We start from the raw sequence: 23,893 nt of genomic DNA on the forward strand, positions 1-23,893 counted from the left end.
TCTGGGCCTACTGTGATGGCTCGCAAAGCACAAGGAAAGGAATAGAACTGACAGGTTAAACTTGCAGAGTTGTTTGGTATTCCTGGAAATACTAAAAAAAAAAAACCCAACAAGTTTTAAAAGTACAACGGTCCTTACAGACTAGGCAGCATCCTAATTCATTGTTCTGGTCATTTTTTTTTTATCAGATTTGTGAAGAAGAAGAAAAAAATGAACTGGAGCAAATGGAATTTTGCAGTTGGGATGATTTTCAGTCCTTTCTAAGCATTTGGTGTGAAGAACAGAAAATTTTATTTGTCATTCGCAATTCTGTGCTCTTGAGCAGTGAAGACATGAGCCCGGAGGCAGTGCAGACTCTGAAGTACAGTATGGTGAACCTTGGGTGCAGCAGCTATACCAGGTAACTTGGAAATGCCCACATGCTTTTTGTATGCCTCCTGTCTGTTCTTTATGTCTTTGCTTCTACCTTGAAGTCTTGCTGTTCATGCTATTGGAAGTAAAGTCTCAATCAGATCTGTAAGCAAAAGGGTTGAGATCTTTTTCTGGAGTCCTAAAAACCTCTGGGAACATTTAAAAAACTGTTTTGGCTGTCCATTTTAAAGGGAACCTTTAATACAAGCTCTAATCTTTTTCACAGCTCGAACTAGTCATACGTTTAGAATTATCTCATTCAGCCCTAGATTTCTTTTGTCTAGATTCCCCCATCCATGCTAAACAGCATGGATGGAGGCATCTTAACTGCTGGCTATTATATTTGACTGCTGCAGCACTTGTGGCTGTCTAAATATTTGAACATTGACTGCTTGTGATATGATGCAGTTGCTGTCCAGTCAAAAATTTTCACCCAGTTCCTTCGATATTATTATTTATTTATTTTGTTTGGTTGACTGGGTGCCCCAGCTCGAATTTTGGCTGTTTCAGTAGGAATCACATGAATTTTAAAGCATTGTTTGACCAGCTTTAGGCTCTCTTCTAAGTCCTTCTTTTTTTATCTTTAATGCGAGAATGCAATTGACAATAAGAATGGCCACAACATTGGACCATTTGGCGGGGGCAAGGGAGATGCAGGTGCAGTGTGGGATGGGGCATTTCCTAGTAAGCGACACTGTGATTCCCATGTGTGCCTGAGGTGCACAGATGCCAACCAGTGATCTCCCTGCAAGTGAAAGAGGTGGAGCCGCCTACACTGCTGGGGGGTACTAGAGCCGAGCTGGGTAGGTGAGATGTGAGTGCTTTTTTTATGGGGGGGGGGATGGGGGCTGTGGAGGGAGATGGGGGCAAAGATGGGGTCAGAGCCCAGGAGGGTTGGCAGTGAGATGTGGACAACAACCTGTGAAAGAGAGTTAAACCCTGCACTCTGAGAAAACCGGCCCTTAAAGGGTAACGATAATTCTGATGCGGCCCGTGATGAAATTGAGTTTGACACCATTGAGTTTGGTTTAGTAGTTTAAAGTGTTACTAAAGCCTCGTATAAATAAATAAACATGCCTCTAATTACCTGCTCTGTGCAATGATTTTGCACAGAGCAGCCCCAATCCTCTTCTTCTGGGATCCCTTGCCGGCACTCCAGGCCCCTCCTCTTTGGCAGGTGCCCCCACGGAATGCCTCTTTCCATGGGGGCACCCATGCACGCTAGCTCCTAAGTCCTGTTGCTGCATTCATTGTTACAGACAGCAGGACCTGCCCCCACTCCCATGTTGCAGCTTTTGATTGACAGCAATGGGAGCCAAGGGCTCCTACTGTTATCAATCTGTCCAAAGAGGAGGGAGACAGCATCGGGAGCCACTGCACTCGTGCACGTCGCTGGATCGGGCCCAGGTAAGCAAAAGGTAGGGTCTGAGGCGAGCTGCAGCACAAAAGGTTTTTCACCTTAACCACTTCAGCCCCGGGGGATTTGGCAGCTCAGTGACTGGAGGACTTTTTACAATTTGGCACTGCGCTGCTTTAACTGGTAATTGCGCGGTCATGCAGTGTTGTACCCAAATGAAATTTGCGTCCTTTTTTACCCACAAAAAGAGCTTTCTTTTGATGGTATTTAATTGCCTCTGATTTTTATTTTTTTGCGATATAAATGGAAAAAGACCGAAAATTTTGAAAAAAAAATATTTTCTACTTTTTGTTATAAAAAAAAAATTAATAAACTGAATTTTAGTAATACATTTAGGCCAAAATGTATTCAGCCACATGTCTTTGGTAAAAAAAAAAGTCAATAAGTGTATATTTTATTGGTTTGCGCAAAAGTTATACAAACTAGGGTACATTTTCTGGAAATTATGCAGCTTTTAGTTTGACTGCCTATCTCATTTCTTGAGGTGCTAAAATGGCAGGGCAGTACAACCCCCCCCTTCCCCCCAAATGACCCCATTTTGGAAAGTAGACATCCCAAGGAAATTGCTGAGCCCATTGAATATTTTATTTTTTTGTCACAAGCGACTGAAAAGACCAAAAAAAAAAAATTACACAAAGTTGTCACTAAATTATATATTGCTCACACATGCCATGGTTATATGTGGAATTATACCCCAAAATAAATTCTGACGCTTCTCCTGAGTACGGGGATACCACATGTGTGAGACTTTTTGGGAACCTAGCCGCGTACAGGACCCCAAAAACCAATACTTCAGGATTTCTAAGGGTGTAAATTTTTGTTTTCACTCCTCACTACCAATCAGTTTTGAAGGCCATAAAATGCCAAGAAAGCACAAACCCCCCCCAAATGACCCCATTTTGTAAAGAAGACACTTCAAGCTATTTGCTGAAAGGCATGTTGAGTCCATGGAATATTTTATAGTTTGCCACAAGTTTCGGGAAAATTACAATTTTTTTTTTTTTTTTTTTTACGCAACGTTGCCACTAAATGATATATTGTTCAAACATGGCATGGTTATATGTGGAATTACACCCCAAAATGAATTCTGCTGCTTCTCCTGAGTACGGGGATACCACGTGGAACTTTTTGGCAGTCTAACTGCGTACGGGGCCCTGAAAACAAATCACCACCTTCAGGCTTTCTTAGGCCGTACGTTTTTGATTTTACTCCTCGCTGCCTATCACAATTTCGGAAGCCATGAAATGCCCAGTTAGCACAACCCCCCCCCCCCCCCAAATGACCCCATTTTGGAAAGTAGACACCCCAAGCTATCTGCTGAGAGGCATGTTGAGTATTTTGCAGATCTCACTTTTTGTCACAAAGTTTTGAAAAAAAAAAAAAAAATTACATTTTTCTTTTCTTCATTTTCAAAAATAAGTGAGATCTGCAAAATACTCACCATGCCTCTTGGCAAATACCTTGGGGTGTCTACTTTCCAAAATGGGGTCATTGGGGGGGGTCGTGTTGTGCTATCTTGGTATTTTATGGCCTTCAAATTTGTGATAGGTAGTGAGGAAAATCAAAAATTTACACCCTTCCTGAAGGCAGTGATTGGTTTTTGGGATCCTGTACGCGGCTAGGCTCCCAAAAAGTCTCAAAAATGAGGTATCCTGACGCTCAGGAGAAGCAGCAGAATGCATTTTGGGGTGTAATTCCACATATAGCCATGCCATGTTTGAACAATATATCTCTAAGGCCTCTTTCACACGGACTGTCCGTTCAGGTCCGCCTGTCAGTTTTTTAGGCGGACCTGAACGGACCTTCCATGGAGGTCTATGGAGCGTCGGATGTCAGCGGTGACATGTCCGCTGACATCCGACCCGCTCCGATCCGAAAAAGTGTAACGGAGGAAAAACCTACTTTTCCATCCGTTTTCGGATCAGGTGACGGACTCTACGGTCTGTCATCACCCGATTCCCCCATAGGGGAGAGCAGCGCTCTGACAGGTCCGTCGCTGCACAGTGTCATTTTCCTGCTCAGCGAGGATCGGCGGAGCGATCCCCGCTGAGCAAGCAGATGTTCATGGGGCGGATCATCACTGATCCACCCCATGTGAAAGAGCCCTTAGTGACAACTTTGTGCAAAAAAAAAAGAGTAAATTTCCCGAAACTTGTGACAAAATAAAAAATATGCACTCAACATGTGTATCGGCAAATAGCTTGGGGTGTCTACTTTCCAAAAAGGGGTCATTTGGGGAGGTTTTGAACTGTCCTGGTATTTTATGTACAGCATTTAGAAGCTTATGTCACACATCACCCACTCTTCTAACTGCTTGAAGACAAAGCCCTTTCTGACACTTTTTGTTTACATGGAAAAAAAATTTTTTTTGCAAGAAAATTACTTTGAACCCTCAAACATTTGATATAGATATAGATATCTATATATATATCTATATATCTATATATCTATATATCTATATATCTATATAGATATATAGATATATAGATATATAGATATATAGATATATAGATATAGATATATAGATATAGATATATATCTATAGATATATATATATATATATATATATATATATATATATATATATATATATATATATATATATATATATATATATATATATATATATATATATATATATATATATATATATATATATATATATATTTTTTTTTTTTTTTTAAAGCAAAGGCCCTACAGATGAAAATGGTGGGTGTTGCAAATTTTTTTTCACACAGTATTTGCGCAGCGATTTTTTTTGAAAAAATACACTTTTTTTATTTTTTATTTTAATGCACTAAAACGCACTACATTGCCCAAATGTTTGATGAAATAAAAGATGATCTTATGCTGAGTACATGGATACCAAACACGACATGCTTTAAAATTGCGCACAAACGTGCAGCGTCGACAAGCTACATACATTTTTAAAAGCCTTTACAGGTTACCATTTTAGATCTACAGAGAAGGTCTACTGCTAAAATTACTGCCCTCGGTCTGACCTTCACGGTGATACCTCACATGCATGGTGCAATTGCTATTTACATATGACACCAGACCGTCGCTTGCGTTCGCCTTTGCGTCAGCACAGGGGGCACAGGGTGCTTTTTTTTTTTTTTTTTGTTTTTTAAATTATTTTGCTTTTTTATTATATTTTTTAACTGTTCCTTTCATTTTTTTGTATTTATTTATTTTTTAATAATATTGATTATCTCAGGGAATGAAAATATCCCCTATGATAGCAATAGGTAGTGACAGGTGCTCCCTTTTTTTTTTTTTTTTTTTTTTAATTTAAAAGGGGGGTCTATTAGATCCTAGATCTCTCCTCTGCCCTCAAAGCATCTGACCACACCAAGATCGGTGTGATAAAATGCTTTGCCAATTTCCCAATGGCTCTGTTTATATCCGGTGAAACCTAAGTCATGAAATGCTCATAGCTTCCGTTTTCTTAGGCAATAGAGATGATTGGAGCCGTTCTGGTCTCTGATCAGCTCTATGGCAAGCTGGCTGAACCACCGGCTGCATTCTCGGGTTCCCTGTTGGAACAGGTGAGCCTGAGAAAACCATGGAAGACGGTGGGAGGGGGGGGGGACATTCCTTCCCACTGCTTATAAAAGCAGTCTAGAGGCTAATTAGCCGCTAGGATTGCTTTTATATGAAAGCCGACCGCTGGCTGAAAAGAATGATACCAAGATGATACCTAAACCTGCAGGCATCATTCTGGTTATAACCACTCAGTCTAGCAACATACCAGTACGTTGCTGGTCCTTGTTGGGCATACATTGTAATGTTTTTTTCATGCACCCTGTGGGCTGAACGAGAAAAAGATTGATCGGTGGGTATGCCCACCATTAGAATACTGCCCTTTATCCACCCACTTCTAATGGTGGGCATACATGCACCATGTTTTTTTAACTGTGGTGGTGAAATCGCCTCCGACAGCGCTGGAGTCACAGCTTTATGTATCGTGGGAGCAAACACTGTTGCTATCAAGAAAAATAAACCTGTGCTGCAGCTGAATGGCGTACCTGCTAAGCAAGTGATGGTTAACAATAAAACAAACATTACAGTATAACGTACGATACCTGCAAAGCAAATACAATAAAACATAGTAAAAATAAAACAGAGAGAGAACGATATATATAGAACAATGGTGAGCGAACAGTAGTGCGAACATGAGAGAGAACAATAGAGAGAGGGAAGAAAACTACAACCACAACTATTTTAGGTTTTTCTTATTTTATATTTTTTGTGTGGGGTGTGTGTGTGTTTTTTTTTTTTTTTTTTTTTTTTTTTAATCACTTTTATAAAAACTGTAAAAAAAAAAAAAAAAAAAAAAAAAAAAAAACCCTGTAAACTGAACGTTGCAGATTAGGGCCTCTCAAAATGTGATTGCCATCACATCTTTCGAGACCCTGTGTTAGTGTGGCTAGGACTGTGTGGTGCTGTACCCTACGCTAAAACTCCATTAGTGTGTGGTAGCGTTTGAAACATTCACCAATCCAGAGACCAGGTTGGTCAGGACAAGAGGGAAAATTAAAAACGTGCCTTCACGCTTGAATCTACGTTTGCTGCAGACATGACATCTTTTGTGGGGGTTTCCTTGGGTAGGGGTACCAGGGAGGACAAAAGAAAAATGCCTCTCATGCAGCCGGCTCACTGCATTTGGATTGGGAAGTTGGGCAAGAGCACTGTCTGGAAACAGAAGGGCTCTGATGATCTCTTCCTGGAATTTAAGGAAGGATCCAGTCCGTCCTGAAGCTTTGTATAGCTTAAAAGCGTTCAGCAAAGCCAACTGAAATAAACAGACACCTTTTTTTTTGTACCAGCGTCTGGCCTTAAAGGCAATTGGGTACGGCGCCAACAACTGGTCATTTGAGGTCCACGTACATGTGGTACCCCTTTCCGAATAAGGGTGACACCAAGTCCCACACTATCTTACCAGCACTCCCTATGTAGTCTGGGCAGTTCTCCGGCTCTATGTGACTATCTCTTCCTTCTAAACCATAAAACTACATGTATAGCCTGTGGCCCTGTCACAGAGCTTATACATCTTGACCCCATATCTGGCACGCTTGCTGGAAAGATAGACAAGCGGCCAGAAAACTTAATCAGGGACTTAGCAACGCATACAACTCGATCGGAGTAAAAAAGGCTGCAAAACGTTGGTTCAAGTGGTTTACGAGGGGCCGAATTTTGTAGAGCCGATCAAATCCAGGGTCACCCCAAGGACGACAGATCATTGTCACTGAAGGACATGAACCGCAAGATCTGCTGGCCATGGAGGCAGAGAACAAGGGCATATGGTGAATTGGGTCAGTGGACCAATATGACTGCAACTTACTCTTTTTAGTTATGCCCATGAGGAGGGATAGGCCCAGAAAGGTCTTAAATTCAGAAACCGTAATTGGTTTCCAATCTCTGGCAAGGGTCAGCGGCGGTGAATTGACCAGCATACAAATTGCTTTGATCCACAATAAATCTATAGAGATCTTGGGTGAAAAACAGCGAATAAAAATCAAGTGATGTAAAATCAACTGTTTCCACCTGAATTCCGGGTTGGCCAGTGAATGGCGGAAGTACGGGTGCTGCCGAAGTGGTAGGTTCCCAATTAGGATTGGCGAATGCAGCAGGAAGGGCACTATGGGCTCGACAGGCCTGTGTTTGTTTTCTTCTTTGTGGCAGCGGGATACTACTCGTGCTTGCCACCTCGCCAGCTTGAACTGCACTTATGGGACTTGCCACATCACCAAGTGTTACTGCAGTGCTGGATATATGACCAGGATGTACTAGGCCACTGGTGGCAGTTCACCAGAAGGAATAGCGGTGCTAGTACTGGCTCTCTGCTGCATACGAGGGACCTGTGGTTCTTGTACCTCAACGACAGCAGAAGATCGGGGTCTGGTATGCCTGACCTTCACTGCTGTATGGATTTTGGTTTCTTAATTTACTGGTACAGTAGTGAGACTCACAGGTAAAAAAGCACCTGACTGTCAGAGACTGCTTCAAACGCTGCAAAAAAAAAAAACTGTTAGCGGGGATCAGGCCTGACTCTGAAAACCCTGCAGTTATGTGTTTTGTAAGTGACAGTGATCGATTGATACTGCACTTGGGTGGGCTGGGTGGAGGGGCTAAATGCAGGTGCTAGCAGGTATCTGGGCTGATCCTGCTAACACTGCGTTTTTGGAAACCCTAAACTGCTATGGACGCTAGTAAAGATCTGATCAGATATCGATCCGTTCGGACACTATACTACTAAGGGAGGCGAATGGTGCATGCGTGGGTGTTAGCGGTACTGGCACTAATCTGACGCTGCCTGGGGCGAGGCAGACCCTATCTGACGCTAAAACCTAACTTTAAACACCCGCCGGGTGATCAGGGGGTTAAACCTTTATTGGGTAAAATATGGCGGGTGCACTGATGCTATAAAAAAAATAGCTAAACTGCGTCACTCGTGACACTTATACTGTGATCACAGGTGACGGGGTAATCAAGAGATTAAACCTTTATTGGGGGGGGGGGGGGGTAGAGGGGTCCCTAGACCTATTTGGGCCTAAGACTAATAACCCTAACTCTGATTTTTGTCACCAGTACAGAGATCAAAAAAAATATCTGATTGCTGTACTGGGTGACACAGTGACAGGTGGTGAAGGGGTTAACGGGGGGAGGGTGATCGGGGGGTGAATTGTGTGCCTATGTGACCTGGTGTCAGTGTAGCGTTGTGCAACTTACTTTTAGATGCTCTCTCCTCTCGGTCTGGAACGGAAAAGACCGACATGAGGAGAGATGCATCACTTCCCCTGCTGTGTTTACACTTAAACATGCAAGGGAAGGATCTCATTGGCCTGGGCCTGGGGATTTGGCGCGCTGTTACAGAACTGGTGAAAGTGATACCAAAGTCTCCCTTTTAATTTACCTGCTCTGTGCAGTGGTTTTGCACAGAGCAGCCGAGATCCTCCTCTTCTCAGGTCCCTCACCGGCTCTCTTGGCCCCTCCCTCCTGTTCATTTCCCCTACAGCAAGCAGCTTGCTATGGGGGCACCCAAGCCATAGCTGTGTGTCCATTCAGACAGGGAGCCACAGTTCAGCCCTGCCCCCTCCCTCCCCTCATTGGCTAACTGACTTTGACAGCAGCAGGAGCCAATGTGACCGCTGCTGTACCTCAGCTAATCAGGTGGGAGAGTCCTGGACAGCAGAGGCACTCGTGGATCGAGATGGGGGGGCAGGTAAGTATTAGGGGGCTGCTGCACACTGAAGGTTTTTTATCTTAATGCATAGAATGTATTAAGATTAAAAAACCTTCTGTCCTTAGAATAACTTTAATGAATATAATGCAAGGCTTTTGAAACTTGGGCTAAAATGGGGAAGGAAAATATCGAGAGGCTGTAAACACCTTCTTATGTGGGATGGAAAACTATTCATCACGGGATGTACCTGGAACCCCCCACCACTTCTCTGTTCTTAGCTAAATTATCTTATGTTGTCCATATGGAATGGGTGGAGGCCTTCTTGCGTAAGGACTCAAGGGTCCAAAATTTCTGCACAGTTTGGGAATCCTTTATTCACACCTTGGTTTTACTTACTCAATAATGTATAGTACAATGTTTTCAATATACCCAGTGGTACCAAACTAGATTAACCAGTGACCCTCCCACTGACATCTTACGCCCCCCACTCTTCCAAGTCTAAAGGCTAGGATTGTAGGAATTGTTTGTGCCAGGAGATGCCCTTTACTGGCTATTGGTAATCAATGTTTCAACAAGTTGTACACATTATGATCTAAATGTAAATGACGCATACAGTGGATATAAAAAGTCTACACATATCTGTTTAAATGTCGGGTTTCTGTGATGTAAAAAAAAATGAGACAAAGATAAATCATTTCAGAACTTTTTTTCCTTTTTGATGTGACCTATAAACTGTACAGCTCAATTGAAAAACAAACTGAAAACTTTTAGGAGAGGGGAAGAAAAACAAAAATCTAAAATAATGTGGTTGCATAAGTGTGTACACCCTCTTATAACTGGGGATGTAGCTGTGTTCAGAATTAAGCACACACTTGCCATCATTTTAAAGTGCCTGTGATTAACCCCAAATGAAGTTCAGCTTTTCTAGTAGGTCCGCATAGAGCTTCCAAAGCATCAGAGGGCTCTCATTGTTAAAAGGTATCGGGAGAAGGGTACAAAAGAATTTCCAAGACATTAGATATACCATGGAGCACAGTAAAGACAGTCATCATCAAGTGGAGAAAATATGGCACAACAGTGACATTTCCAAGAGCTGGACATCCCTCCAAAATTGATGAAAAGACTAGAAGAAAACTGGTCAGGGAGGCTGCCAAGAGGCCAACAGCAACATTAAGGGAGCTGCAGGAATATCTGGCAAGTACTAGCTGTGTGGTACATGTGACAACAATCTCCCGTATTCTTCATACCTCTGAGCTATGGGGTAGAGTGGCAAGACAGAAGCTTTTTCTTATAAAGAAAATCATTCAAGCCTGGCTAAATTTTGCAAAAACACATCTGAAGTCTCCCAAGTGTGGAAAAATGTGTTATGGTCTCATGAAACCAAGGTTTAACTTTTTGGCCATAATTCCAAAAGATATGTTTGGCGCAAAAACACTGCACATCACCAAAAGAACACCATACCCACTGAGAAGCATGGTGGTGGCAGCATCATGCTTTTGAGGCTGTTTTTCTTCAGCTTGAATAGGGGCCTTAGTCAAGGTAGAGGCTTCTGCTATAAAGCTGAACATGAAGTGGAACTTCATCTTTCAGCATGACAAAGACCCAAAGCATACATCCAAAGGAATGGCTTCACCAGAAGAAGATTCAAGTTTTGGAATGGCCCAGACATGAATCCGATTTGAAAATCTGTGGCGTGATCTGAAGAGGGCTGTGCACAGGAGATGCCCTTGCAATCTAACAGATTTGGAGTGTTTTTGCAAATAAGAGTGGGCAAATATTGCCAAGTTAATATGTGCCATGCTGATCATACCCAAAAAGACTGAGTGCTCTAATAAAATTTAGTTTAAGGGTGTGCACACTTATGCAACCATATTATGTTCGTTTTTTATTTTTACTTGCCTCCACTTAAAAGATTTACATTTGTTTCAACTGAGTTGTACAGTTTATAGGTCACATTAAAGGTGCAAAAAGTTATCAGAAACTTGACATTTTAACAGGGATGTGTAGACTTTCTATATCCACTGTATGTGGCATGGTAAAGCCATCTATTCTGCATGGAAAAGACACTTATGTTTGTAAAATTTAGCTTTTATAAAATTCTCTAGCATTTTCTCTTTTGGTTCAAGTTAAGGGTGCAGTGGGGTTTGAATTATTATATATATATTTTTTTTAAGTTGCATCAATATAATTTCTGTTATGTCCCTCTAACAGGAAGCGCTGCCCAGCTTCTATTCAGCTACGACTGGGTCCAGAAATGGACAAACTAATAATCACGAAGGCTGACCTCCATCATAGTCACGATTCAGAGATAGACCTTCCATCTCGTTTTACAAGAAAACCTGAATCCTTTGTGGAAGCCCCAGCAATGTTGTTTTTTGATATTTCGGATAAATTCATGGACAGAACAGATCTGACAAAGCTTTTACGTTTACACTTCCCATTTGGCAGGGAATCCCAATTTCTGGATGAACTGGAATCCCTTTTTAATACCGATCCTGGTGCAAAGGTGAAATTGGCTTATGCCGATGAAAAGTTTACTATGAGAAATATCTTCTTGATGACAACTGGGATGCAGAGTTTGCTCCAGAATTTTTCAGAAAGCCTCTTTATTGCTCACCTTCCAAGTCTAAATCAGGAATATGCTTTGTATTCTGCCTTGTGTCAAGATGAGAATTTCGCCTGGAGAGTCTGTGCTCATTGTATTACCAGGAAAAACTCCACAGACCCCTTACAGTTTATTCTGCTTTCTCTTTTACAAGTTCACCCTAATTTGAACACGCAGTTAAAGTGTTTGACACTGAGCCCAGACATTCAAAACTATTCGGATACACAGGCTCTGTTTCCCAATGTTGTAATAAAGCATTGCTTACCTTTTGTGTTTGAATTCATGTTTCGTAAAATTTCCTTCTTAAGTCAAATGGAGCAGTCTCAGATTAAAAACTTGCTTGCCAACCTTGCTCAAGCTTCCTCAACTGACACCTACACACAGTACCTTAATGACTTGAAATCTGCCTGTCCTGATGAAGTGTTTCAGTACTATTTGGACAACTTTCATCCATGTTGGAATTCATGGTCTGGGAAGGACAGCCAAACAATTGATGCAGAAAACTCGATTTGCGATTTTGTTAAATTCTTTCACCAAGAATTAAGGACACATTTGGGAACAATGCCTTCTTTAAGCCAATGCCTGCATGCCATACTCACTGAAGATCAGGCTCACGATCAGGAGCCTTCAGAATCAAGCAATACATGCATGATGGATGAAAGCACTTCTACCTGTCCAACGGATACTACAAGCATACTGAACACCCAGGAGCAAGATGGTGTAAGCACGGAGTTAATTACTTCTGCTGTGCCTAATAAGGTAATATTTTAGCTCTTGTTTACTGCTAACTTTAGGACTTAAAGTGGAGCTCAACCCAAAAGCGGAGGTTCTGCTTTAAGGCCCCCTCTTCGCTAAAAGGCTCTTATTTTGCTGGGGGGTGGGGGGCACCTAGATTAGACAGGTACCCACTCCCACTTCCGCTCAGATCACCTAGGCGATCCGAGCGAAGGTTTTCCTCCCCCCCCTCCCTGCAGTCTTCTGAGACAACAAGAAAAACAGAAATGGAAGGCGCGCACACCTAGTGCATTACCAAAGATAATTTAATAATAAAAATGTTTTATATTAAAGTGGGTACTCACAAAATGCAACTGAAAAAAAGCAATAAAAACAATGCATGGACATGCACAGAACACGGGGTACAGCTGACGCGATTCGGGGGCGCACCCCCTTCCTCAGAGCTTGGCTAGTTTCGTACACCATGGGCAAGCGCTTTTATAGGAAATGCTGGCATTGAAAATTGTGTGTCAAAAAGAGCCACGCCCTCAAGGGGGTGGGAAAAGGAGAAAAAAATATTTTATACTAATACATATGTGTGTGTGTGTGTGTGTGTGTATATATATATATATATATATATATATATATATATATATATATATATATATATATATATATATATATATATATATATATATAGATATAGATATAGATATACATATAATTTTTTTTTTTTTCTCTCATTTAAGTTAATTTTTTTCCTCATTAATGTACACACAGCACCCCATATTGGCAGAAAAACACAGAATTGTTGACATTTTTGCAGATTTATTAAAAAAGAAAAACTGAAATATCACATGGTCTTAAGTGTTCACACCCTTTGCTGTGACACTCATATTTAATTCAGGTGCTGTCCATTTCTTCTGATCAACCTTGAGGCCGGGTTTACACTGGTGCGACAGGACAGCCATCCTACTTTGGATCCGACTTTGCCCTACGACTTGAAGCCAACATGCGCCCGACTTTCAATGAATGGGGATCCGACTTGGATCCCCGCCAATACCAGGCACTGTGTTTGGTATGAATATTGAGAGGGAACTCCACTCCACTCCAAATTTTAAATAAAAAACCGGCATGGGTTCCACCTCCAGGAGCATACCAGGCCCTTCGGTCTGATATGGATTTTAAGGGCAACCCCCTACGCCGAAAAAACGGCGTGGGGTCCCCCAAAATCCATACCAGACCCTTATCCGAGCACACAGGCCGGTCAGGAAAGGGTGTGGACGGGCGAGCCCCCCCGAACCGTACCATGCATGCCCTCAACATGGGTGGGTGGGTGCTTTGAGGCGGGGGGGTGCCCTGCGGCCCCCCACTCCAAAGCACCTTGTCCCCATGTTGATGAGGACAAGGGTCTCTTCCCGACAACCCTGGCCGTTGGTTGTCGGGGTCTGCTGGCGGGGGGCTTATCGGAATCCGGGAGCCCCCTTTCACAAGGGGGCCCCCAGATCCCGGCCCTCCACCCTATGTGAATGAGTATGGGGTACAACGTATCCCTACCCATTCACCAAGGAAAAAAGTGTCAATAAAACACACTAGACAGGTTTTTAAAGTAATAGGCAGCTCCGGGGTGGTTCTTCCGACTTTGGGGGTCTCTTCCCTCTTCTCCGCGCTCTCCGGTTCTTCTCCCGCTCTCCGGTATCTTCTGCCGTGCTCCTCCGCCCGGTCTTCTCCGTCGTCTTCTTCCGATGTTGACATGACGCTTTCTCTGTAATGCGGTGCACAACGACTTATATAGGCATGGGGCGTGGTCACCGGCTGATGTCATCCGGTGACTCCGCCCCTTATGACGTCACCGTCCCGTCATGCCCCGGGCGATGACGTCAAGAGGGGACGGGATCACCGGGTGACACCTAAGTAGTTGCGCACCACATTACAGTGGGAGGAAGTGTCGTGTCAACATTGGAAGAAGACCGGAGGGAAGAAGGTGACGGAGAAGACCGGGCCACCGCTAGCAAAAGAGCAGAAGATACCGGAGATCGCGGAGAAGAACCAGAGAGCGTGGAGAAGTTGGAAGAAGACCCCCGGAGCTGCCTAATAAATTACTTTAAAAACCTGTCTAGAGTGTTTGTTTTTTTTTTTTTTTATTGACACTTTTTTCCCAAGGTGAGTGGGTAGGGGTACGATGTACCCCATACTCATTCACATAGGGTGGGGGGCCAGGATCTGGGGAGCCCATTATTAAAGGGGCTCCCAGATTCCGATAAGCCCCCCAATCGCAGACCCCCGACGGCCAGGGTTGTCGGGAAGAGGCCCTTGTCCTCATCAACATGGGGACAAGGTGCTTTGGGGTGGGGGGCCACAGGGCGCCCCCCTGTCCCAAAGCACACCCCCCCCCATATTGGGGGCATGCGGCCTGCTACGATTCAGGAGGAGGGGGCGCTCGCTCGTCCCCACCCCTTTTCCTGACCGGCCAGGCTGCGTGCTCGGATAAGGGTCTGGTATGGATTTTGGGGGGACCCCCACACCATTTTTTCGGTGTAGGGGGGGTTCCCCTTAAAATCCATATCAGACCGAAGGGCCTGGTATGCTGTCGGAGGGAGAACCCATGCCGGTTTTTTATTTAAAATTTGGCGCAGAGTTCCCCCTCAAGATCATCAGAGCACAAGTCGCATGCCAAAGTCGGATCATGCAAGACAGCAATCCGACTTTGATCCGACTTCAATGATAGTCAGTGGGCTGAAGTAGGATCAAAGTCGGACCAAAGTAGTACAGGGAGCATTTTCAAAGTCGGACTGACTTATGTCGGACCAGTTAAGACGGCTCCCATAGGGAAACATTGATTTTCACACCTCATGCGACATGAGCTCCCAATGTTGGAGCGTTTGTCGCACTAGTGTGAACCCGGCCTGAGATGGTTCTACACCTTCATTTGAGCCCAGCTGTGTTTGATTATACTGATTGGACTTGATTAGGAAAGCCACACACCTGTCTATATATAAGACCTTACAGCTCACAGTGCATGTCAGAGCAAATGAGAATCTTGAGGTCAAAGGAACTGCCTGAAGAGCTCAGAGACAGAATTGTGGCAAGGCACAGATCTGGCCAAGGTTACAAAAAAATTTCTGCTGCACTTAAGGTTCCTAAGAGCACAGTGGCCTCCATAATCCTTAAATGGAAGACGTTTGGTACGACCAGAACCCTTTCTAGAGCTGGCTGTCCGGCCAAACTGAGCTATCGGGGGAGAAGAGCCTTGGTGAGAGAGGTAAAAAAAGAACCCAAAGATTACTGTGGCTGAGCTCCAGAGATGCAGATGGGAGAAAGTTGTAGAAAGTCAACCATCACTGCAGCCCTCCACCAGTCGGAGCTTTATGGCAGAGTCCAACGGAAGCCTCTCCTCAGTGCAAGACACCTGAAAGCCCGCATGGAGTTTGCTAAAAAAAAAACACCTGAAGGACTCCAAGATGGTAAGAAATAAGATTCTCTGGTCTGATGAGACCAAGATAGAACTTTTTGGCTTTAATTCTAAGGCAGAAATGGCTGCAATATAACAAAGTGAAAAATTTAAGGGGGTCTGAATACTTTCCGTCCCCACTGTATATAGTTGAGTGTCTGTTTATTAAGTCAGCAGCTACAGTTTTTGTAGCTGTTGACTTTTAATAAACACAAAATTCACTGGTGCTCCTCTTTTAATACTACTTAGTCATGGCCGAAATTGTTGGCACCCCAGAAATTTTTCCAGAAAATCAAGTATTTCTCACAGAAAAGTATTGCAGTAACACGTTTTGCTATACACATGTTTATTCCCTTTGTGTGTATTGGAACAAAACAAAAAAGGACATAATGTCATACAAAACTCCAAAAACGGGCTGGTCAAAATTCTTGGCACCCTTAACCTAATATTTGGTTGCACACCCTTTCCTATGACCATCAATAAGCTTCTTACACCTCTCACCCGGAATTTTGGACCACTCTTCCTTTGCAAACTGCTCCAGGTCTCTCTTATTGGAAGGGCGCCTTTTCCCAACAGCAATTTTAAGATCTCTCCACAGGTGTTCAATGGAATTTAGATCTGGACTCATTGCTGCCCACTTTAGAACTCTCCAGCGCTTTGTTGCCATCCATTTCTGGGAGCTTTTTGACGTATGTTTGGGGTCATTGTCCTGCTGGAAGACCCAAGATCTTGGATGCAAACCCAGCTTTCTGACACTGGGCTCTACAGTGCTACTCAAAATCCTTTGGTAATCCTCAGATTTCATGATGCCTTGCACACATTCAAGGCACCTAGTGCCAGAGGCAGCAAAACAACCCCAAAACATCATTGAACCTCCGCCATATTTCATGTAGGTACTGTGTTCTTTTCTTTGTAGGCCTCATTCCGTTTTCGGTAAACAGAATGATGTGCTTTACCAAAAAGCTCTATCTTGGTCTCATCTGTCCACAAGACATTTTGCCAGAAGTATTTTGGCAAACTGTAGTCTTGCTTTTTTATGTCTCTGTGTCAGCAGTGGGGTCCTCCTGGATCTCCTGCCATAGCGTTACATTTAAATGTCGACGGATAGTTTGCGCTGACACTGATGCTCCCTGAGCCTGCAGGACAGCTTGAATTTTATTGGCACTTGTTTGGGGCTGCTTATCCACTATCCGGACTATCCTGCGTTGCAACCTTTCATCAATTTTCCTCTTCCGTCCACGCCCAGAGAGATTAGCTACAGTGCCATGGGTTGCAAACTTCTTGATAATGTTGCGCACTGTGGACAAAGGCAAATCTAGATCTCTGGAGATGAACTTGTAACCTTGAGATTGTTGATATTTTTCCACAATTTTGGTTCTCAAGTCCTCAGACAATTCTCTTCTCCTCTTTCTGTTGTCCATGCTTAGTGTGGCACACACAGACACGCAATGCAGAGACTAAGTGAACCTCTAGCTGGCATCAGGGAGATAAGATCATGACAGCTGTCAGCCCGCCAAACCTCTGTGTTCTGCACAAGAGCAGTCTACCTCGTGGCAACCCCTTTGTGTCTGTGAGAAGTGGGGGGCTGTGCTGGGGGTGGTGGTGACGTGTTTCAGAGGTTCACTCCTCCTTTTTCAAAAACCTTTTGACAAACCTGGCAGGTTGGGGGTCTACTTTAAAATTGTGAATTAAAAAAATAAATAAATTAGATCATAGTTATGGGTGCCCCAAAATGTAAAACCTAATCTGTTAATATCATGCTCTAATGGAAGTTCTGTATATTCAGTCTTTCTATAAGGACTTGCTAATTGTAAAGGTAACTAAGTATAGCGCTAAAGTGTTTAAAAATTGTCTGAACCAAACTTAACAAAACATGTATGTATATCACAAATGACCATAAATTAGTTGATATGTGACCCTTTAACATAGTAATTAATACAATGTGTAAAAATAAATAAATGAATAAATCACAAAATTCCACACATATAAATAACTGAAAATTAAATATTGCAAAAAAGGGATTGTGAAAAAAGAAAAAATACAAGTAGATGTGTCTGTGAAAAAATGAACAATCCGCAGTGTTGATTGAATAGAAGGAAAGTTCTAAATCACCACTTAAACATACAATCCGATATTTAAACAGGAGGGGGGCTGGGAACACCAGTGCAGCCAAACCTCCACCAAGACAGATGTAAGCTTACCAAATAGTTTGAACTCAAAATAACATACGTTCTATTAGTCAAACATGCTTTGTGTTATCAACCGACAACCAGGACGTAGTATTAGGAATCCTCTCTGACTGTGAACCAAATACATCCCAAAAAGCATGAACAATCAGTCTCCATATGTAGGTGATTGCACATCGAGTGATGTCAAATTTCAATTGATAGGATAGGAGAAATGCAAAGAAAAGAGCCACATAGCATAATTCCGTATGAACTGTTAAAATGTATTAATATAAAAAACACACTCACATTTAGGGCGTGTTAACAAACACTTGTATAAAATAATAGCTGCAGTGGAGTCCTACCGACACGTTTCGTCTCATTACACTCCGTCTGGGGTGTCCTTCCACTGCAGCCCAACTTATAAAAGAAATGTGACCCCAATAATGAGAATCCAGCTCACGCCGTGTCATGGACAAATTTGGTAGTTACTTCTGGTTCATCCAAAATGGCGGACCGGCGTGCGTTCCACGTCTCGATATGCTGCCGAGGTGTGTGCGTTCCAAACATTGTTGTGAACATGAAGCTCGTATTAAAGAATGTACGAGTGTCAAATCCTATGAATGGAGTGACGAACACAAGTAGGTGTAACGCTATGTTGTCACGCATCTAGCCAGGTTTTTCACGAGGACCCACACGCAAGAAAGTAAGGCCCAGACCCAAGAGAGGGTGTCGAGGGGGAAGGAGAGTACAGAGGAGAAAAGAGAAGAAGAGTTTAACAGGCCAGGTTGTTTTTCATTTAAGTACTAAAGTACTCACTCAGGAGGAACTTTCAGTTTTAGACAAGGGCCTTAAATACGCCCCACCCAAAAAGTTAGACAAATTTAGCACCTTCATTGATGTGCTTAAATACATACGCAAAATTAACATTCAGCGATATCTTAAATCTAATCCATACAGAACTAATTATCAAGCTGCCACCTCAGGAACCGTGCATTCCGGGCTATCTAACCCGTCTCTTTTCATTCCCCCAGTTCCGGTAGCTCCAGCAGTTAAGATCTTCAGGAACTTGGTCCTTAAAGAGCTTGCCAAACTCCCTGAGAAACGTATTTGCCACCATCCATTTTCACACGCCGGACTCAAGTCTTTGTGTGAACAGAAAGACTTAGATTTAGTTCTACGCCCAGCGGATAAGGGTGGTGGCATAGTCATTTTAGCCAAAAGTCAGTATGAAATGGGGATGTGTCGAATTCTCAAAGAACCAGATACGTATAAGGAACTTCCCAATAACCCTACTAATATGTATAAGAGACAACTTCAAGAGCTTGTCACAAAGGGTTACGATCTTAATACGATCTTAATATTCTAAACAAGAAAGAGAGAGCGCTTTTAGTTCCCACCGCGCCAAGAATTCCCACCATTTTATTATTTACCTAAAATTCACAAAAGTCTATTGCACCCCCCCGGACGGCCTATCGTGAGTGGCTTTAACTCAGTCACATCACGGATAGGCCGGTATATACATTTTTATCTACAGCCTTTAGTTAGACAGACACCATCTTATCTTAAGGATACTAGTTCCACTATCGGACTCTTAAAAAATATTGAAATACAGGACAATTACATCATGGCCACCGCTGATGTGGCATCTTTGTATACATGCATCCCACAAGAAAAGGGTATTGAAGCTGTTCGACATTTTCTAGATCGTGATCGTGGCCCCTTTTCAATGTACGTATCTCATAGAGCTTTTGGAATTTGCTACTAAACACAGTTACTTTTGGTTTAACCAACGCTACTACCTTCAACAGTGAGGTGTAGCAATGGGAGTCAAATTTGCTCCAAGCCTTCCAAATCTGTTTATGGCCAAGTGGGAGGAGGATGTCGTTTATGCCCACAGGGTTCCATCATTAATTCTGTGGGCCAGGTACATTGACGACATCCTCCACCAATGGAGTGGCACGATGGATTCTTTGAAATTATTTTTTGATCATCTCAATTCAAATGATAGGGGTATTTTTTTGACATATGAGGCAAGTAGGGACAAGATTCACTTCTTAGGTTTAGTATTAAAAAATGTTGATAAACCGTTTAAATTCCAAACCCATTTTAAGCCTACGGACCGTAATGGTTTTATCCCTACTGATAGCAGCCATCACAGGTCCTGGTTACATTCAATTTCGCGCAGCCAGTTTTTAAGGCTCTGCAGGAATTGTACTGATACCGACACATTTTTGACACAGGCAAGTACCCTCAAACAAAAACTCCATGTTGACCTCCTTCTCAATACAACATAAACAAATCCAAACAATCATAAAGAAACATTGGGACGTTCTCAAGAATGACAACATTCTTAGTACTACATTACCAGAACAGGCCAAGATCATCTTTAGGAGAGCACCATCCCTACAAAGTCGTATAGCACCCAACATTATTAACCCACCAGTTCGTTCGTTCTTTTTTTCATAATCTTGTGGGTTTTTTCCTTGTAAAAAATGTCAACACAATTCATTGGGAAGACGCAAAACAGTAGAATTTCGATCTACGGTCACCAACAAGAAGTACACCATCAAACATTTTTGTACATGCAGTACAAAATATGTGGTGTGCCTGATTACTTGCTCTTGTAGTAAGCAATATGTGGGCCGTACAATCAGGATGTTTTCCACGAGAGTCGGCGAACATATTGCGTTAATAAAGGGCAGGGACTCCAAGCATACCGTCCCTAGACACTACAAAGAATTTCACAATAGTGACCCCAGGGAATCACAATTCATTGCTATAGATAGGTACATTCCACCTTGGAGAGGAGGTGCTATGACCAGAGCTGTCTCTCGTCTAGAGACCTTCTGGATCTACGAATTGCAGTCCCACACCCCCTTTGGAACGAACACTGAGCGGGACATTAAGCCTTCATTAATCAATCTTAGGTGCCCTTCCAGTCAATGTACATTCAACCTTACATACATACATATTTAAAATATCTATTGACCTTGGTGGTTAATATAAACAACAATACAATATAATTTTGTTTTTTCAGATCTTATGATTATCATCATTGTTGGTAATGGTCCCTTTAAGAGAACCCATCTCGGATGTGTGTCTTAATTTTTAATGGTCCCTTTAAGAGAATCCATCTGGGACGTGTGTCTTAATTTTTCTATTTATTTTTCCCTTTTTTCATTATTTTTTCTTTTGTTATTATCCATTAAGAAATCCATTCCATCATGGTAACTAGATATTTTGGTAACAATACAGATATCATCCACCAGTTATACAGACATTATCATTATTAATCATCAACATGAGTTGTCTTCATTTGTTTTTATTAAGTTGGAGTTTTTTTTTTTTTCCCATAATTTTTATTTTTGGTTTGTAATGGGCTTTTACAGGGATTTTTGGCATTTCTACATATTACAGTTACATAATATTCAATTTCCATCTAATTAGCTCTATTATTAGCTCTAGTCTGCTTACAATGAGACGTTCTGCATTTAGTTTTGCTATGCAGCGTCATTTATGTGATAGCAACATGTATTTTGACATGCGTTTTAGGTTTCTCTTTTCCTTGATGCCCAATTTCAGGTTAATCTAGCTAGATGCGTGATGACATGGCATCACGCCCACTTGTGTTCGTCACTCCATTCATAGGATGTGAGGCTTGTACGTTCTTTAATACGAGTGCCACGTTCACAACAATGTTTGGAACGCACGCCTCGGCAGCATATTCAGTCATGGAACGCGCGCCGGTCCGCCATTTTGGATGGACCGGAAGTAAGTACCAAATTTGTCCGTGACACGGCGTGAGCTGGATTCTCGTTGTTGGAGTCACATTTTTTTTATAAGTAAGTTGGGCTGCAGTGGAGGGACACCCCAGAGGAAATGTAATGAGACGAAACGCGTCGGTAGGACTCCACTGACGCCATTATTTTATACAAGCGCTTGTTAACACGTCCTAAATGTGAGTGTTTTTTATATTAATAAATTTTAAGAGTTCATATGTAATTATGCTATGTGGCGCTTTTCTCTGCATTTCTCCTGTCCTATCAATTGACATTTGACATTGCTTGATGTGCAATCACCTACATATGGAGACGGATTGTTCATGCGTTTTGGGACGTATTTGGTTCACAGTCAGAGAGGATTCCTAATACTACGCCCTGGTTGTCGGTTGATAACACAAAGCATGTTCTTTTGAGTTCAAACTATTTGGTAAGTTTACATCTGTCTTGGTGGAGGTTTTGCTGCACTGGTGTTCCCAGCCCCACTTCTGTTTAAATATTGGATTGGATGTTTAAGTGGTGATTTAGAACTTTCCTTCTATTCAATCAACACTGCGGATTGTTCATTTTTTCACGGACACATCTATTTGTATTTTTTCTTTTTTCACAATCCCTTTTTTGCAATATTTAATTTTCAGTTATTTATATGTGTGGAATTTTGTGATTTATTCATTTATTTATTTTTACACATTGTATTAATTACTATGTTATAGGGTCACATATCAACTAATTTATTGTCATTTGTGATATACATACATGTTTTGTTAAGTTTGGTTCAGCCAATTTTTAAACACTTTAGCGCTACACTTAGTTATCTTTACAATTGGCAAAATTATCTGTTGTGTTAGCGGCTACCACTTATTTTGGCAGCGCGGGGTACTCTTTTATAATATAATTTTCTATAAGGACTTAAAGGATTTGTAAAGGCAGAAGGTTTTTTTATCTTCATGCATTCTATGCATTTTAAGAAAAAAGCCTTCTGTGTGTAGCAGCCTCCCCAGCACACCCTAATACTTACCAGGGCCCCCTCTGTCCACGAGTCCCTCTGCCTTCCCTGACTTTCTCTCCTGATTGGCTGAGACACAACAGCAGCGCCATTGGCTCCCATGGTTGTTAAAGTCAGCCAATCGGGAGAGAGAGGGGGTGGGGCCGAACGGCAGCTCAGTGTCTGAATGGACACGTAGTGCTGCAGCTCAGCTCGGGTGCCCTTATAGCAAGCTGCTTGCTGTGGGGGCACTCGACAGGAGGGAGGGACCCGAGAACAGGATCTGGGCTGCTCTGTGCAAATCCATTGCGACTGAGCAGGTAAGTATAACATAACATGTTTGTAAAGTCTTGTTTTTTTTTTTAAAAATCGCTTTAAAGTGAAAACAGTTTTTTGGTTTAGTGGAGTCTGCAAAGCATTGCACCCATGATTCATAGATTGCCGGTGCAATTATTATAGAATGTTTCTAGCCAAACACATTAACACATGCTCACTGATCTTCTCTCATTAATCCAAGATGTAACTTCATTACAGATCCGTTTAGCAGAGTCTGTTATTGAGTCCACTTAAAGTGTTACTAAACCCACAACCATAAAATATGTCTATATATGCAGTAAAGCACGCTTGTTATACTCACTGTGGAACCTAAGGGGTTACGCCTCTGCATTTTGTAAAAAGGCTATTTGATCCTGTCTTCTGTAAACCTCCCCCTCTTTCACAGTCCCGATCCATCTCCTGATAGAACAGAGCCTTGGGGGCAAGCTGCACATGCTCAGTTTGGTGTGTATTGCTAGAGTTTTTTTTCCTTGGGATAGTGCCTTTGATCATCACTGTCCAGACAGAGGGTCAGGGACCTGCAGCCTCATAGGACAATCGGGAGAATGGAAACTCCTCCTAAAAGCTTTAACCAGACACTGTTAGAAGTCACAAGACCACTACATACTGCTGATGAGAAAAGGTATTTAGCAGTTTATATTTACTAAAATAATTTCATTTCCATGTTCTGTGTACTGTGAGAGACCAGATATAGTAAATGCAGGGTACTGGGTTAGTAACACTTTAAATTCTGACTTCATCTTAATCTCTGATGAAGAGGGGATAGTTTGGCCCTTGAAACATTTTGGCTGTTTTGTGATCTTGCTATAAATAATTAAAGCAATTCAGACTTTTTGCATTT

General features: G+C 42.3%; 1 protein-coding gene across 2 annotated transcripts in view; it reads left to right on the forward strand.

Moving 5' to 3' along the window:
• The window catches only part of ZSWIM9 (zinc finger SWIM-type containing 9), a 67,104-nt gene that overhangs the window by 16,575 nt on the left and 26,636 nt on the right, over positions 1-23,893 (forward strand). For both annotated transcript variants that reach the window (XM_073602592.1, XM_073602593.1), the window contains 2 exons: positions 189-400; positions 11,226-12,378. In XM_073602592.1, the coding sequence (XP_073458693.1) occupies positions 189-400; positions 11,226-12,378 (1,365 nt within the window). The remainder of the gene's footprint in view (positions 1-188; positions 401-11,225; positions 12,379-23,893) is intronic.

This window comes from Aquarana catesbeiana, linkage group LG10 (assembly GCF_042186555.1).
Source record: "Aquarana catesbeiana isolate 2022-GZ linkage group LG10, ASM4218655v1, whole genome shotgun sequence".
NCBI classification, from domain to species: domain Eukaryota; kingdom Metazoa; phylum Chordata; class Amphibia; order Anura; family Ranidae; genus Aquarana; species Aquarana catesbeiana.